At 38.4% G+C, this 20,129-nt stretch overlaps 1 protein-coding gene across 1 annotated transcript; it reads right to left on the bottom strand.

The window, feature by feature from the left end:
* Positions 1-638: 638 nt before the first annotated feature.
* Positions 639-1,907, bottom strand: LOC115186692 (zinc finger protein 135-like). Its single transcript, XM_029746230.1, has one exon. The coding sequence runs from the start codon at positions 1,905-1,907 to the stop codon at positions 711-713; it is 1,197 nt and encodes a 398-aa protein (XP_029602090.1). The 3' UTR covers positions 639-710.
* Positions 1,908-20,129: the final 18,222 nt, after the last annotated feature.

Raw genomic sequence — 20,129 nt, 5'->3', positions numbered from 1 at the left:
AAAAAAAACACATTGAAATGGGAGATATATTTTTCCTCACTGATTAGAGGACAACCTGCAGAAGACAGTCAGCTACATTTTGGAGTGATGCATTTAAATTTAGGGGTCGCTAAACAAAGGAACGCAACACTTATTTGTCATCACTCATCGATATCACGTTGAAATCAATTGTACCGAGAGGAGGGAGATGAGGTTGCACGTCCTGTTAAACTAACAGCTCAAAAACCACATGGAATCTGGGAATAATGTGTACATCACTGGTTAGAGGAACCTTTGTAGAAAACAGATCGCTACATTTTGAAGTGTTGCATTTTGATTCAAGTGGGTTGCCAACGTGGTAAGTGTAACACAACTCTTTTTTTGTTAGTCACTTTCTGTTAAATCACATAAATAGTAACTCTTCCATTTCAGAGCCTGGATTTTCCCCCTGAGGCTAATATCCATATCATGCTGAAATCAATAGAACAGGGGACAAACGTTTAGGGTTCTACATTGTGACATCATTAAAATACTCCTACTACAATGTTAAACATTCTACATTGTGACATCATTAAAATACTCCTTCTACAATGTTAAAACACTCTACATTGTGACATCCTTAAATACTCCTTCTACAATGTTAAAACATTTGACATGAATTCATTGATTGAGGTATTTTATCAGATTATCTCTGGTCACACTGATCACAGCTGAGGTTTCTCCTGTATGTGTTATATGGTGTGTAGTCCGCTTGCTAGACGTAGTAAAACTCTTCCCACATTGAGCACAGCTATAAGATTTCTCTCCTGTGTGTGTTTTCTCTGGTGTGATATCAGGCTGGTTGACTGAGTAAAACTCTTCCCACATTGATTACAGCTAAAAGGCTTCTCTCCTGTGTGTTTTCTCTGGTGTTTAGTCAGACAGCTAGACTCAGTAAAGCTCTTCCCACATTGAACACACCTACATAGTTTCTCTCCTGTGTGTGTTCTCCGGTGTTTAGTCAGACTGTTAGATGTAACAAAACTCTTCGCACATTCATCACAGCTATAAGATGTCTCTCCTGTGTGTGTTCTCCGGTGTTTAGTCAGACTGTTAGATGTAACAAAACTCTTCGCACATTCATCACAGCTATAAGATGTCTCTCCTGTGTGTGTTCTCCGGTGTTTAGTCAGACTGTTAGATAAAACAAAACTCTTCCCACATTCATCACAGCTATAAGGTTTCTCTCCTGTGTGTGTTCTCTGGTGTTTAGTCAGACAGCTAGACTCAGTAAAGCTCTTCCCACATTGAGCACAGCTAAACTGTTTCTCTCCTGTGTGTGTTCTCCGGTGTTTAGTCAGACTGTTAGATGTAACAAAACTCTTCCCACATTCATCACAGCTATAAGGTTTCTCTCCTGTGTGTGTTCTCTGGTGTGATATCAGGCCGGTTGACCTAGTAAAACTCTTCCCACATTGAGCACAGTTAAAAGGTTTCTCTCCTGTGTGTGTTCTCTGGTGTGATATCAGGCTGGGTGATTGAGTAAAACTCCTCCCACATTGAGTACAGCTATAAGGTTTCTCTCCTGTGTGTATTCTCTGGTGAAGAGTCAGATTACGCGATGTTGTAAAACTATTGCCACATTCATCACAGCTATAAGGTTTCTCTCCTGTGTGTGTTCTCTGGTGAAGCCTCAGATTGCTCGAAGTAGTAAAACTCTTCCCACATTGACCACAGCTATAAGGTTTCTCTCCTGTGTGTGTTCTCTGGTGTGATATCAGGCTGTTTGAATGACTAAAGCTCTTCCCACATTGTGTACAGCTATACGGTTTCTCTCCTGTGTGTGTTCTTTGGTGTACAATAAGATGGTTAGATGTATCAAAACTCTTCCCACATTGACCACAGCTATAAGGTTTCTCTCCTGTGTGGATTCTCTGATGAATTTTCATGCCTGATGAGGTGGTGAATCTTTTCCCACAGTCAGAGCAGCAGTGAGGTTTCTTCCCTGTGGATCTCTGCTGGTGTTTCTTGAGGTGTGCTAATGTGGAGAGACTCTTCTCTGCCTTGTCAGCATCATGAGGTTGTTGAGGCTCCCCAGAGGACCCACGGTAGGTCCGTCTCACTCCTGTGTGAACAACAAAGTCAGACAGATGGTTAAAAGCCCACAACAGCGGAAATCCACTGTAAAAAAGTGATGCCAACAGCGTAGCCATGATGTTGTACAACAATTGACGTCTGTAATGAATGTAATGATTATTTGACATTTGTCTTAAAATGAGCAAGAACAGTCATATTTTGTCTTGTTTTCACATTAGTAGTAACATCTAAGACGATAAATGAGTTACTCATGTTGTTGAAACTCTAAGCAGTGTGCCAGACGACCTTTGGTCTCCAATATAGGCCCCTTTCTGTGTTTAATAAAATTGCGTCACGAGGGCGATGCACATGCAATTTGGTTGTAGAAACTCCTCCTTGCTAATGAGGAAACCGATAGTTATGGATGTAGTATATCTGCCAGGAGCAAAAATGGTGAGCAAAGATTTTAGTTTTTCACCATGTATTCTGAATGTGAATATGGGAAACCTCAGGGGAGTAACTTCCATTTACAGGTAGCTTATGAGTACATTTCACACTACTTTAGATTATAATTGTAAGGCTCGTTTGAATGTCCTGCTTAAGATAATGTTAGTGTCATCATTGCAAATCAAACGCTTTGTACTTAAAAAACACTTCAACCAGTAAAATGCTCTTTGGCTTTTCCATCAGCCTGACAATGAGGGTTTGCACACTGTTTGCCAAATTGGCCCATAACTTCACCTAACAACAAATATACCTATGTAATGAACGAAGAAGCACTTTGGTTGTTGTTGCATGACATACATAGTGTACTCTAGGACCCATAACAATAACATAGACCTACTGTAGGACCCATAACAATAACATAGACCTACTGTAGGACCCATAACTTCACCTAACAATAACATAGAACTACTGTAGGACCCATAACTTCACCTAACAACATTGACCTACTGTAGGACCCATAACAATAACATAGACCTACTGTAGGACCCATAACTTCACCTAACAACAACAACATAGACCTACTGTAGATCCCATAACTTCACCTAACAACATAGACCTACTGTAGGACCCATAACTTCACATAACAACAACATAGACCTACTATAGTACCCATAACTTCACCTAACAATAACATAGCCCTACTGTAGGACCCATAACTTCACCTAACAACAACAACATAGACCTACTGTAGGACCCATAACTTCACCTAACAATAACATAGCCCTACTGTAGGACCCATAACTTCACCTAACAATAACATAGCCCTACTGTAGGACCCATAACTTCACCTAACAATAACATAGACCTACTGTAGGACCCATAACTTCACCTAACAACATTGACCTACTGTAGGACCCATAACAATAACATAGACCTACTGTAGGACCCATAACTTCACCTAACAACAACATAGACCTACTGTAGGACCCATAACTTCACCTAGCAACAACATAGACCTACTGTAGATCCCATAACAACAACATAGACCTACTGTAGGACCCATAACTTCACCTAACAATAACATAGCCCTACTATAGGACCCATAACTTCACCTAACAACAAATAAAGGAAAATAGCTCTGTGTGTTGTACAACAGCCTGTCCATCAAGGAACACACTGAACTCTGTCTGAGAAGCAGTTGGTAAACCAGGCGAGTCAGTCATTTGAGAAACCAAGGCTGTTGAGTCTGCTGATAAGAATACGGTGATTGACAGAGTCGAAAGCCTTGGCCAGGTTGATGAAGACGGCTGCACAGTACTATCTTTTATCGATGGCGGTTATGATATCGTTTAGTACCTTGAGCGTGGCTGAGGTGCACCCGTGATCAGCTCGGAAACCGGATTGCACAGGGGAGAAGGTACGGTGGGATTCAAAATGGTCAGTGATTTGTTTGTTAACTTGGCTTTCGAAGACTTTCGAAAGGCAGGACAGGATGGATATAGGTCTGTAACAGTTTGGGTCTGGAGTGTCACCCCCTTTGAAGAGGGGGATGACCGCGGAAGCTTTCCAATCTTTAGGAATCTCGGACAATACGAAAGAGAGGTTGAACAGACTAGTAATAGGGGTTGCCACAATGGCGGCGGATAACTTTAGAAAGAGAGTGTCCAGATTGTTTAGCCCAGCTGATTTGTACGGGTCCAGGTTTTGCAACTCTTTCAGAACATCAGCTATCTGGATTTGGGTGAAGGAGAAGCTGGGGAGGCTTGGGCAAGTAGCTATGGGGGGTGGGGAGCTGTTGGCCGGGGTTGGGGTAGTCAGGAGAAAAGCATGGCCAGCTGTAGAGAAATGCTTATTGAAATTCTCGATTATCGTGGATTTATCGGTGGTGACAGTGTTTCCTATCCTCAGTGCAGTGGGCAGCTGGGAGGAGGTGCTCTTATTCTCCATGGACTTTACAGTGTCCCAAAACCTTTTGGAGTTAGAGCTACAGGATGCAAATTTCTGTTTGAAAAAGCTAGCTTTTGCTTTCCTAACTGACTGTGTGTATTGGTTCCAGACTTCTCTGAAAAGTTGCATATCGCGGGGACTATTCGATGTTAGTGCAGTACGCCACAGGATGTTTTTGAGCTGGTCGGGGGCAGTCAGGTCTGGAGTGAACCAAGGTCTATATCTGTTTTTAGTTCTACATTTTTTGAAAGGGGCATGCTTATATAAGGTGGTGAGGAAATTACTTTTAAACAACAACCAGGCATCCCAGTTTAGGTCACCTAACAGAACAAACTCTGAAGATAGATGGGGGGAAATCAATTCACATATGGTGTCCAGGGCATAGCTGGGAGCTGAGGGGGGGGGGGGTCTGTAACAGGCGAGATTCATTTTTAAAATTAGAAGCTCGAAATGTTTGGGCTTAGACCTGGAAAGTATGATAGAACTTTAATCTCTGCAGTAGATTGCTCCTCCTGATTCAGACACATCAAGGACATCAAGGTTGGCGGAGTGTGCTGAAGCAGTGAGTCAAACAAACTTAGGTAGGAGGCTTCTGATGTTAACATGCATGAATCTAAGGCTTTTACGGTTACAGAAGTCAACAAATGAGAGCGCCTGGGGACACACAGGGCCTGGGATAACCTCTACATCACCAGAGGAGTAGGATGAGGGTACGGCTAAAGGCTTTCAGAACTGGTCGGCTCCCTCCGGTCAGGTTATGCTGACGACTGGCTCCCTCCAGTCAGGTTATGTTGACGACTGGCTCCCTCCGGTCAGGTATGTTGACGACTGGCTCCCTCCAGTCAGGTTATGTTGACGACTGGCTCCCTCCGGTCAGGTATGTTGACGACTGGCTCCCTCCGGTCAGGTTATGCTGACGACTGGCTCCCTCCAGTCAGGTTATGTTGATGGCTGGCTCCCTCTAGTCATTTGAGTGTCTTAATTATTTAATCAAACAGCGTGCTTAAAGCATCAGACAAGTTCAGTACATATAGTTGATTTTATTAAAACACATGGGGCGATTGGTAGAAAGAACAGATGACTCTTGGTTGACCAAGATGTATTTTAGTTGGGGACAGCACTAGAACATGATTTTGGGGCTCCCGAGTGGCGCAGCGGTCTAAGACACTGCATCTCAGTGCTTGAGGCGTCACTAAAGACACCCTGGTTCAAATCCAGGCTGTATCACATTGGGAGTCCCATAGGGCGGCACACAATTGGCCCAGCATTGTCCGGGGTAGGCAGTCATTGTAAATAAACTGACTTGCCTAGTTAAATAAAGGGTACATTTACATAAATAAAAAAATAGTGTTTTATGACAAACCATTTTTTCCAAATCCGTCGAGGCACCAACTTTGAAAAGGGTTTAAAACAAAGGTTTCAAACCAATTCATGAATGCAATATACTATATATATATATATATATTAGAATATATAATATTTATATCATATACTATATAGCCTCAATCTGTTTAAAACAATAATTTTGACCTCATGGATGAATTCTAGAATATACTATATAGTCTAGAAACCTGGTTAAACTATCATTATGACATCATGGATGAATTCTAGAATATACTATATATCCTAGTAACCTGGTTAAACTATCATTATGACATCATGGATGAATTCTAGAATATACTATATAGCCTAGAAACCTGGTTAAACTATCATTATGACATCATGGATGAATTCTAGAATATACTATATAGCCTAGTAACCTGGTTAAACTATCATTATGACATCATGGATGAATTCTAGAATATACTATATAGCCTAGAAACCTGGTTAAACAATCATTATGACATCATGGATGAATTCTAGAATATACTATTTATCCTAGAAACCTGGTTAAACTATCATTATGACATCATGGATGAATTCTAGAATATACTATATAGCCTAGTAACCTGGTTAAACTATCATTATGACATCATGGATGAATTCTAGAATCTACTATATAGCCTAGTATCCTGGTTAAACTATCATTATGACATCATGGATGAATTCTAGAATATACTATATAGCCTAGTAACCTGGTTAAACTATCATTATGACATCATGGATTAATTCTAGAATATACTATATAGCCTAGTAACCTGGTTAAACTATCATTATGACATCATGGAGGAATTCTAGAATATACTATATAGCCTAGAAACCTGATTAAACAATCATTATGACATCATGGATGAATTCTAGAATATACTATTTATCCTAGAAACCTGGTTAAACTATCATTATGACATCATGGATTAATTCTAGAATATACTATATAGCCTAGTAACCTGGTTAAACTATCATTATGACATCATGGAGGAATTCTAGAATATACTATATAGCCTAGAAACCTGGTTAAACAATCATTATGACATCATGGATGAATTCTAGAATATACTATTTATCCTAGAAACCTGGTTAAACTATCATTATGACATCATGGATGAATTCTAGAATATACTATATAGCCTAGAAACCTGGTTAAACTATCATTATGACATCATGGATGAATTCTAGAATATACTATATAGCCTAGAAACCTGGTTAAACTATCATTATGACATCATGGGTGAATTCTAGAATATACTATATAGCCTAGAAACCTGGTTAAACAATCATTATGACATCATGGATGAATTCTAGAATATACTATTTATCCTAGAAACCTGGTTAAACTATCATTATGACATCATGGATGAATTCTAGAATATACTATATAGCCTAGTAACCTGGTTAAACTATCATTATGACATCATGGATTAATTCTAGAATATACTATATAGCCTAGTAACCTGGTTAAACTATCATTATGACATCATGGATGAATTCTAGAATATACTATTTATCCTAGAAACCTGGTTAAACTATCATTATGACATCATGGATGAATTCTAGAATATACTATATAGACTAGAAACCTGGTTAAACTATCATTATGACATCATGGATGAATTCTAGAATATACTATATAGCCTAGAAACCTGGTTAAACTATCATTATGACATCATGGATGAATTCTAGAATATACTATATAGCCTAGAAACCTGGTTAAACCATCATTATGACATCATGGATTAATTCCAGAATATACTATATAGCCTAGAAACCTGGTTAAACTATCATTATGACATCATGGATGAATTCTAGAATATACTATATATCCTAGAAACCTGGTTAAACAATCATTATGACATCATGGATGAATTCTAGAATATACTATATATCCTAGAAACCTGGTTAAACTATCATTATGACATCATGGATGGCCAGTCTTTGTATTTATAGTGTAGTCCATTCAGGGGGTAGTCCTGAGCTGAACTCAATCCTGGGTCCAGCGACTGTCAAGCCAACACCTTATAACTGTTACACCAAGATGTCTGAACTTCTTGAAGAGGTCGCTAGGTGTTGGGTTACGGTTGCTACAATAGCTTTCTCTATGAATTTGAGAGTGGTTACACTTCTCCTTCCCCCATCCCTCAGCTGTTTACCAAACCAAGTCTCTGGGCAGCCATTTTGTTGCTGTTTAAAAAACCCACACAACCCAGCAATCTGCAGTTCAAACAATAACAAATCTGTCATTCCACCACTGTTTTGGTTATAAGATGATTATGGGGTTGGAGAAATGTAACTACAGACAAACAAACAGACCTACGGATGCAAGGACTGATCATCCATGATATCAACATTATAGTTTTAACCATGTTGAGGCTATACAGTGTTGATTTACATTGTTTCTAGACATTGGAGTAAAAAAAGCTTATTTGTGGTTCTGATGGGGTACAACAGTTGAACTAAGCTCATGAGACATGTGTTATATTCTTCAAGAATCAATGGCTAAAAATAAATAATTAAAAAGTCACAATATGGATGTAGCTATTGCATATTTCCCCTTTAACACCACACATCAGTTGAACAACTGCAGAGTTTGTGCCTCTGTATTTAAGACAGTACTTACTAGTGTTAATCAGGGCCCGTTCATCGTTAGAACCATTGGATGCCTTAAGATGCGTTTGGGAAACCGGGCCCAGATATCCAGTTTCTTCCTCTTCTTCCTTCTTCGATGTAACAGTCATCTCCCCCTCCTCCTCTTTCACTCCAAAAACTGCATCCTCCTCTTCTTTTACTGTAACATCCTCCTCCTCTTTCACTCTGAACGCGTCTTCCTCTTCTTTCACTGTAACATCTTTCTCTTCTTCTTTCACTGTAACAGCCTCACCCTCTACTTGTTTTTGTATTGAAACAGCCTCCTCTTTGACGAGAGCTTCTTTCTCTGTCCAGCAGACCTCTTCTTTAGCAGGAGAGTAGCTAAGTGAACTCATGGTCGGAGATGTTAGCTAGCTAGGCTAATGCTAATTTATCCAGCCCGCTAGCTGAATAATAACAACAACACCGTAAATATGAAATTAAATCTGATAACTAACTAGACGACAGTAGTGGGTTTAAAACACAGTGGCTAATATACACTAAAGCATCTAAAGAGCTTTATTGTTCGGCTATTTTGTCTAGCAAGCTACCGTGGTGTCCGACTAACTGTTGCTGCTGTTGAAAGAAGCGTTCCGTCCACTACATTATACATCACACCAACAGCATTACATTAAATTCCCAGACCGCCATCTGCTGACTGGAGTGGGTAACGCAGTTGAGTAAAATTATTATTTTATTGTCAGACAAAAAGTTAAAGTGTAGGAAGCATGAGTTTTTACTCAGCAGTGTAACAACACAGTGTGGTTAAAGACCTAGTAAGCTAGTTGTAGTCACGATATGGTTACCTATAAGTACAAACAGTTATGTTTTTGCTTTATTACAAATGTATTAACTTAATTCGGGAAATCTTCTAAACTACCCACAATGCACTATTTCCCAACGTCATATGTATTATCAACTCTATGCTACCGAGTTTGTATGCCAGTGTAACGGTGTAATGAAGTTACATTTAAAAAATGTATTTAACCTTTACTTAACCAGGCAAGCCAGCGAAGGACAAATTCTTATTTACAATGACGGCCAAACCCTAACCCAGACGATGCTGGGCTACTGTGCGTTGCCCTATGGGACTCCCAATCCGGCCTGTTATGATATAGCCTAGTTTTGAACCAGGGTCTGTAGTGACACCTCTAGCACTGAGATGCAGTACCTTAAATCGCTGTTCGTGTGTTTACATTACAGTCAGTGAAAAAGGATGTGATTCTGGGTAACCCAATGTGATTCTGGGTAACCCACAGGAGATTTTTGGAGAAATTGGAAATTGAGTGGTCCTGGGATAGAAATGTATAAAGCTGACATTACATCATAAAATCCATCTTTTACAGCATAAATTAGCAATTTATGTTTTAGTAACTACTGTTGTTGGTTTGGCCTCTCTTTATATGTTATTTGCCGAATCTCAGTTTTCCATGTGGGTTTTATGCAGAAGTTCCCTCTTTCAAGTTGGTAGCAAACTGGAAAATGCATCATCTTTAGGAGTGCTATTTATATCCTGATCATTCATCCACACTGCATCTTCTACAGGAGTGCTATTTATATCCTGATCATTCATCCACACTGCATCTTCTATAGGAGTGCTATTTATATCCTGATCATTCATCCACACTGCATCTTCTATAGGAGTGCTATTTATATCCTGATCATTCATCCACACTGCATCTTCTATAGGAGTGCTATTTATATCCTGATCATTCATCCACACTGCATCTTCTATAGGAGTGCTATTTATATCCTGATCATTCATCCTCACTGCATCTTCTATAGGAGTGCTATTTATATCCTGATCATTCATCCACACTGCATCTTCTATAGGAGTGCTATTTATATCCTGATCATTCATCCCCACTGCATCTTCTATAGGAGTGCTATTTATATCCTGATCATTCATCCACACTGCATCTTCTATAGGAGTGCTATTTATATCCTGATCATTCATCCACACTGCATCTTCTTTAGGAGTGCTATTTATATCCTGTCACTACTGATCATTCATCCACACTGCATCTTCTATAGGAGTGCTATTTATATCCTGATCACTCATCCACACTGCATCTTCTATGGGAGTGCTATTTATATCCTGATCATTCATCCTCACTGCATCTTCTATAGGAGTGCTATTTATATCCTGATCATTCATCCACACTGCATCTTCTATAGGAGTGCTATTTATATCCTGATCATTCATCCACACTGCATCTTCTATAGGAGTGCTATTTATATCCTGATCATTCATCCACACTGCATCTTCTATAGGAGTGCTATTTATATCCTGATCATTCATCCTCACTGCATCTTCTATAGGAGTGTTATTTATATCCTGATCATACATCCTCACTGCATCTTCTATAGGAGTGCTATTTATATCCTGATCATTCATCCACACTGCATCTTCTTTAGGAGTGCTATTCATATCCTGATCATTCATCCACACTGCATCTTCTATAGGAGTGCTATTTATATCCTGATCGTTCATCCACACTGCATCTTCTATAGGAGTGCTATTTATATCCTGATCATTCATCCACACTGCATCTTCTATAGGAGTGCTATTTATATCCTGATCATTCATCCTCACTGCATCTTCTATAGGAGTGCTATTTATATCCTGATCATTCATCCTCACTGCATCTTCTATAGGAGTGCTATTTATATCCTGATCATTCATCCACACTGCATCTTCTATAGGAGTGCTATTTATATCCTGATCATTCATCCACACTGCATCTTCTATAGGAGTGCTATTTATATCCTGATCATTCATCCTCACTGCATCTTCTATAGGAGTGCTATTTATATCCTGATCATTCATCCACACTGCATCTTCTATAAGAGTGCTATTTATATCCTGATCATTCATCCACACTGCATCTTCTATAGGAGTGCTATTTATATCCTGATCATTCATCCACACTGCATCTTCTATAGGAGTGCTATTTATATCCTGATCATTCATCCACACTGCATCTTCTATAGGAGTGCTATTTATATCCTGATCATTCATCCACACTGCATCTTCTATAGGAGTGCTATTTATATCCTGATCATTCATCCACACTGCATCTTCTATAGGAGTGCTATTTATATCCTGATCATTCATCCACACTGCATCTTCTATAGGAGTGCTATTTATATCCTGATCATTCATCCACACTGCATCTTCTATAGGAGTGCTATTTATATCCTGATCATTCATCCACACTGCATCTTCTATAGGAGTGCTATTTATATCCTGATCATTCATCCTCACTGCATCTTCTATAGGAGTGTTATTTATATCCTGATCATACATCCTCACTGCATCTTCTATAGGAGTGCTATTTATATCCTGATCATTCATCCACACTGCATCTTCTTTAGGAGTGCTATTCATATCCTGATCATTCATCCACACTGCATCTTCTATAGGAGTGCTATTTATATCCTGATCATTCATCCTCACTGCATCTTCTATAGGAGTGCTATTTATATCCTGATCATTCATCCTCACTGCATCTTCTATAGGAGTGCTATTTATATCCTGATCATTCATCCACACTGCATCTTCTATAGGAGTGCTATTTATATCCTGATCATTCATCCACACTGCATCTTCTATAGGAGTGCTATTTATATCCTGATCATTCATCCTCACTGCATCTTCTATAGGAGTGCTATTTATATCCTGATCATTCATCCACACTGCATCTTCTATAAGAGTGCTATTTATATCCTGATCATTCATCCACACTGCATCTTCTATAGGAGTGCTATTTATATCCTGATCATTCATCCACACTGCATCTTCTATAGGAGTGCTATTTATATCCTGATCATTCATCCACACTGCATCTTCTATAGGAGTGCTATTTATATCCTGATCATTCATCCACACTGCATCTTCTTTAGGAGTGCTATTTATATACTGATCATTCATCCAAACTGCATCTTCTTTAGGAGTGCTATTTATATCCTGATCATTCATTCACACTGCATCTTCTATAGGAGTGCTATTTATATCCTGATCATTCATCCTCACTGCATCTTCTATAGGAGTGCTATTTATATCCTGATCATTCATCCACACTGCATCTTCTATAGGAGTGCTATTTATATCCTGATCATTCATCCACACTGCATCTTCTATAGGAGTGCTATTTATATCCTGATCATTCATCCTCACTGCATCTTCTTTAGGAGTGCTATTTATATCCTGATCATTCATCCACACTGCATCTTCTTTAGGAGTGATATTTATATCCTGATCATTCATCCATACTGAATCTTCAATAGGAGTGCTATTTATATCCTGATCATTCATCCACACTGCATCTTCTTTAGGAGTGCTATTTATATCCTGATCATTCATCCACACTGCATCTTCTATAGGAGTGCTATTTATATCCTGATCATTCATCCACACTGCATCTTCTTTAGGAGTGATATTTATATCCTGATCATTCATCCACACTGCATCTTCTTTAGGAGTGCTATTTATATCCTGATCATTCATCCACACTGCATCTTCTATAGGAGTGCTATTTATATCCTGATCATTCATCCACACTGCATCTTCTATAGGAGTGCTATTTATATCCTGATCATTCATCCACACTGCATCTTCTATAGGAGTGCTATTTATATCCTGATCATTCATCCACACTGCATCTTCTATAGGAGTGCTATTTATATCCTGATCATTCATCCACACTGCATCTTCTATAGGAGTGCTATTTATATCCTGATCATTCATCCACACTGCATCTTCTATAGGAGTGCTATTTATATCCTGATCATTCATCCACACTGCATCTTCTATAGGAGTGCTATTTATATCCTGATCATTCATCCACACTGCATCTTCTATTGGAGTGCTATTTATATCCTGATCATTCATCCACACTGCATCTTCTATAGGAGTGCTATTTATATCCTGATCATTCATCCTCACTGCATCTTCTATAGGAGTGTTATTTATATCCTGATCATACATCCTCACTGCATCTTCTATAGGAGTGCTATTTATATCCTGATCATTCATCCACACTGCATCTTCTTTAGGAGTGCTATTCATATCCTGATCATTCATCCACACTGCATCTTCTATAGGAGTGCTATTTATATCCTGATCGTTCATCCACACTGCATCTTCTATAGGAGTGCTATTTATATCCTGATCATTCATCCACACTGCATCTTCTATAGGAGTGCTATTTATATCCTGATCATTCATCCTCACTGCATCTTCTATAGGAGTGCTATTTATATCCTGATCATTCATCCTCACTGCATCTTCTATAGGAGTGCTATTTATATCCTGATCATTCATCCACACTGCATCTTCTATAGGAGTGCTATTTATATCCTGATCATTCATCCACACTGCATCTTCTATAGGAGTGCTATTTATATCCTGATCATTCATCCACACTGCATCTTCTATAGGAGTGCTATTTATATCCTGATCATTCATCCTCACTGCATCTTCTATAGGAGTGCTATTTATATCCTGATCATTCATCCACACTGCATCTTCTATAAGAGTGCTATTTATATCCTGATCATTCATCCACACTGCATCTTCTATAGGAGTGCTATTTATATCCTGATCATTCATCCACACTGCATCTTCTATAGGAGTGCTATTTATATCCTGATCATTCATCCACACTGCATCTTCTATAGGAGTGCTATTTATATCCTGATCATTCATCCACACTGCATCTTCTTTAGGAGTGCTATTTATATACTGATCATTCATCCAAACTGCATCTTCTTTAGGAGTGCTATTTATATCCTGATCATTCATTCACACTGCATCTTCTATAGGAGTGCTATTTATATCCTGATCATTCATCCTCACTGCATCTTCTATAGGAGTGCTATTTATATCCTGATCATTCATCCACACTGCATCTTCTATAGGAGTGCTATTTATATCCTGATCATTCATCCACACTGCATCTTCTATAGGAGTGCTATTTATATCCTGATCATTCATCCACACTGCATCTTCTTTAGGAGTGCTATTTATATCCTGATCATTCATCCTCACTGCATCTTCTATAGGAGTGCTATTTATATCCTGATCATTCATCCTCACTGCATCTTCTTTAGGAGTGCTATTTATATCCTGATCATTCATCCACACTGCATCTTCTATAGGAGTGCTATTTATATCCTGATCATTCATCCACACTGCATCTTCTTTAGGAGTGATATTTATATCCTGATCATTCATCCACACTGCATCTTCTTTAGGAGTGCTATTTATATCCTGATCATTCATCCACACTGCATCTTCTATAGGAGTGCTATTTATATCCTGATCATTCATCCACACTGCATCTTCTATAGGAGTGCTATTTATATCCTGATCATTCATCCACACTGCATCTTCTATAGGAGTGCTATTTATATCCTGATCATTCATCCACACTGCATCTTCTGTAGGAGTGCTATTTATATCCTGATCATTCATCCACACTGCATCTTCTATAGGAGTGCTATTTATATCCTGATCATTCATCCACACTGCATCTTCTATAGGAGTGCTATTTATATCCTGATCATTCATCCACACTGCATCTTCTATAGGAGTGCTATTTATATCCTGATCATTCATCCACACTGCATCTTCTATAGGAGTGCTATTTATATCCTGATCATTCATCCACACTGCATCTTCTATAGGAGTGCTATTTATATCCTGATCATTCATCCTCACTGCATCTTCTTTAGGAGTGATATTTATATCCTGATCATTCATCCATACTGAATCTTCTATAGGAGTGCTATTTATATCCTGATCATTCATCCACACTGCATCTTCTTTAGGAGTGCTATTTATATCCTGATCATTCATCCACACTGCATCTTCTATAGGAGTGCTATTTATATCCTGATCATTCATCCTCACTGCATCTTCTATAGGAGTGCTATTTATATCCTGATCATTCATCCACACTGCATCTTCTATAGGAGTGCTATTTATATCCTGATCATTCATCCACACTGCATCTTCTATAGGAGTGCTATTTATATCCTGATCATTCATCCACACTGCATCTTCTATAGGAGTGCTATTTATATCCTGATCATTCATCCTCACTGCATCTTCTTTAGGAGTGATATTTATATCCTGATCATTCATCCATACTGAATCTTCTATAGGAGTGCTATTTATATCCTGATCATTCATCCACACTGCATCTTCTTTAGGAGTGCTATTTATATCCTGATCATTCATCCACACTGCATCTTCTATAGGAGTGCTATTTATATCCTGATCATTCATCCTCACTGCATCTTCTATAGGAGTGCTATTTATATCCTGATCATTCATCCACACTGCATCTTCTATAGGAGTGCTATTTATATCCTGATCATTCATCCACACTGCATCTTCTATAGGAGTGCTATTTATATCCTGATCATTCATCCACACTGCATCTTCTTTAGGAGTGCTATTTATATCCTGATCATTCATCCACACTGCATCTTCTATAGGAGTGCTATTTATATCCTGATCATTCATCCACACTGCATCTTCTATAGGAGTGCTATTTATATCCTGATCATTCATCCTCACTGCATCTTCTATAGGAGTGCTATTTATATCCTGAACATTCATCCACACTGCATCTTCTATAGGAGTGCTATTTATATCCTGATCATTCATCCACACTGCATCTTCTATAGGAGTGCTATTTATATCCTGATCATTCATCCACACTGCATCTTCTATAGGAGTGCTATTTATATCCTGATCATTCATCCACACTGCATCTTCTATAGGAGTGCTATTTATATCCTGATCATTCATCCCCACTGCATCTTCTATAGGAGTGCTATTTATATCCTGATCATTCATCCACACTGCATCTTCTATAGGAGTGCTATTTATATCCTGATCATTCATCCACACTGCATCTTCTATAGGAGTGCTATTTATATCCTGATCATTCATCCACACTGCATCTTCTATAGGAGTGCTATTTATATCCTGAACATTCATCCACACTGCATCTTCTATAGGAGTGCTATTTATATCCTGATCATTCATCCACACTGCATTTTCTACAGGAGTGCTATTTATATCCTGATCATTCATCCACACTGCATCTTCTTTAGGAGTGCTATTCATATCCTGATCATTCATCCACACTGCATCTTCTATAGGAGTGCTATTTATATCCTGATCGTTCATCCACACTGCATCTTCTATAGGAGTGCTATTTATATCCTGATCATTCATCCACACTGCATCTTCTATAGGAGTGCTATTTATATCCTGATCATTCATCCTCACTGCATCTTCTATAGGAGTGCTATTTATATCCTGATCATTCATCCTCACTGCATCTTCTATAGGAGTGCTATTTATATCCTGATCATTCATCCACACTGCATCTTCTATAGGAGTGCTATTTATATCCTGATCATTCATCCACACTGCATCTTCTATAGGAGTGCTATTTATATCCTGATCATTCATCCTCACTGCATCTTCTATAGGAGTGCTATTTATATCCTGATCATTCATCCACACTGCATCTTCTATAGGAGTGCTATTTATATCCTGATCATTCATCCACACTGCATCTTCTATAGGAGTGCTATTTATATCCTGATCATTCATCCACACTGCATCTTCTATAGGAGTGCTATTTATATCCTGATCATTCATCCACACTGCATCTTCTATAGGAGTGCTATTTATATCCTGATCATTCATCCACACTGCATCTTCTTTAGGAGTGCTATTTATATACTGATCATTCATCCAAACTGCCTCTTCTTTAGGAGTGCTATTTATATCCTGATCATTCATCCACACTGCATCTTCTATAGGAGTGCTATTTATATCCTGATCATTCATCCTCACTGCATCTTCTATAGGAGTGCTATTTATATCCTGATCATTCATCCACACTGCATCTTCTATAGGAGTGCTATTTATATCCTGATCATTCATCCACACTGCATCTTCTATAGGAGTGCTATTTATATCCTGATCATTCATCCTCACTGCATCTTCTTTAGGAGTGCTATTTATATCCTGATCATTCATCCACACTGCATCTTCTTTAGGAGTGATATTTATATCCTGATCATTCATCCATACTGAATCTTCAATAGGAGTGCTATTTATATCCTGATCATTCATCCACACTGCATCTTCTTTAGGAGTGCTATTTATATCCTGATCATTCATCCACACTGCATCTTCTATAGGAGTGCTATTTATATCCTGATCATTCATCCACACTGCATCTTCTTTAGGAGTGATATTTATATCCTGATCATTCATCCACACTGCATTTTCTTTAGGAGTGCTATTTATATCCTGATCATTCATCCACACTGCATCTTCTATAGGAGTGCTATTTATATCCTGATCATTCATCCACACTGCATCTTCTATAGGAGTGCTATTTATATCCTGATCATTCATCCACACTGCATCTTCTATAGGAGTGCTATTTATATCCTGATCATTCATCCTCACTGCATCTTCTTTAGGAGTGATATTTATATCCTGATCATTCATCCATACTGAATCTTCTATAGGAGTGCTATTTATATCCTGATCATTCATCCACACTGCATCTTCTTTAGGAGTGCTATTTATATCCTGATCATTCATCCACACTGCATCTTCTATAGGAGTGCTATTTATATCCTGATCATTCATCCTCACTGCATCTTCTATAGGAGTGCTATTTATATCCTGATCATTCATCCACACTGCATCTTCTATAGGAGTGCTATTTATATCCTGATCATTCATCCACACTGCATCTTCTTTAGGAGTGCTATTTATATCCTGATCATTCATCCACACTGCATCTTCTATAGGAGTGCTATTTATATCCTGATCATTCATCCACACTGCATCTTCTATAGGAGTGCTATTTATATCCTGATCATTCATCCTCACTGCATCTTCTATAGGAGTGCTATTTATATCCTGAACATTCATCCACACTGCATCTTCTTTAGGAGTGACATTTATATCCTGATCATTCATCCATACTGAATCTTCAATAGGAGTGCTATTTATATCCTGATCATTCATCCACACTGCATCTTCTTTAGGAGTGCTATTTATATCCTGATCATTCATCCACACTGCATCTTCTATAGGAGTGCTATTTATATCCTGATCATTCATCCACACTGCATCTTCTTTAGGAGTGATATTTATATCCTGATCATTCATCCACACTGCATCTTCTTTAGGAGTGCTATTTATATCCTGATCATTCATCCACACTGCATCTTCTATAGGAGTGCTATTTATATCCTGATCATTCATCCACACTGCATCTTCTATAGGAGTGCTATTTATATCCTGATCATTCATCCACACTGCATCTTCTATAGGAGTGCTATTTATATCCTGATCATTCATCCTCACTGCATCTTCTTTAGGAGTGATATTTATATCCTGATCATTCATCCATACTGAATCTTCTATAGGAGTGCTATTTATATCCTGATCATTCATCCACACTGCATCTTCTTTAGGAGTGCTATTTATACCCTGATCATTCATCCACACTGCATCTTCTATAGGAGTGCTATTTATATCCTGATCATTCATCCTCACTGCATCTTCTATTGGAGTGCTATTTATATCCTGATCATTCATCCACACTGCATCTTCTATAGGAGTGCTATTTATATCCTGATCATTCATCCACACTGCATCTTCTTTAGGAGTGGTTTTTATATCCTGATCATTCATCCACACTGCATCTTCTATAGGAGTGCTATTTATATCCTGATCATTCATCCACACTGCATCTTCTATAGGAGTGCTATTTATATCCTGATCATTCATCCTCACTGCATCTTCTATAGGAGTGCTATTTATATCCTGAACATTCATCCACACTGCATCTTCTATAGGAGTGCTATTTATATCCTGATCATTCATCCACACTGCATCTTCTATAGGAGTGCTATTTATATCCTGATCATTCATCCACACTGCATCTTCTATAGGAGTGCTATTTATATCCTGATCATTCATCCACACTGCATCTTCTATAGGAGTGCTATTTATATCCTGATCATTCATCCCCACTGCATCTTCTATAGGAGTGCTATTTATATCCTGATCATTCATCCACACTGCATCTTCTATAGGAGTGCTATTTATATCCTGATCATTCATCCACACTGCATCTTCTATAGGAGTGCTATTTATATCCTGATCATTCATCCACACTGCATCTTCTATAGGAGTGCTATTTATATCCTGAACATTCATCCACACTGCATCTTCTATAGGAGTGCTATTTATATCCTGATCATTCATCCACACTGCATCTTCTACAGGAGTGCTATTTATATCCTGATCATTCATCCACACTGCTTCTTCTATAGGAGTGCTATTTATATCCTGATCATTCATACACACTGCATCTTCTATAGGAGTGCTATTTATATCCTGATCATTCATCCCCACTGCATCTTCTATAGGAGTGCTATTTATATCCTGATCATTCATCCACACTGCATCTTCTATAGGAGTGCTATTTATATCCTGATCATTCATCCACACTGCATCTTCTATAGGAGTGCTATTTATATCCTGATCATTCATCCACACTGCATCTTCTATAGGAGTGCTATTTATATCCTGATCGTTCATCCACACTGCATCTTCTATAGGAGCGCTATTTTTATCC

This window comes from Salmo trutta, unplaced genomic scaffold, assembly GCF_901001165.1.
Source record: "Salmo trutta unplaced genomic scaffold, fSalTru1.1, whole genome shotgun sequence".
Taxonomy (NCBI): domain Eukaryota; kingdom Metazoa; phylum Chordata; class Actinopteri; order Salmoniformes; family Salmonidae; genus Salmo; species Salmo trutta.
Note: the sequence above shows the minus strand (reverse complement) of the source record. Positions and strands in the feature narration are given on the sequence as shown.

Coding starts and splice junctions, on each gene's coding strand:
- LOC115186692 (XM_029746230.1), bottom strand. CDS start 1,907: ATGAAAATTCATCAGAGAATCCACACAGGAGAGAAACCTTATAGCTGT.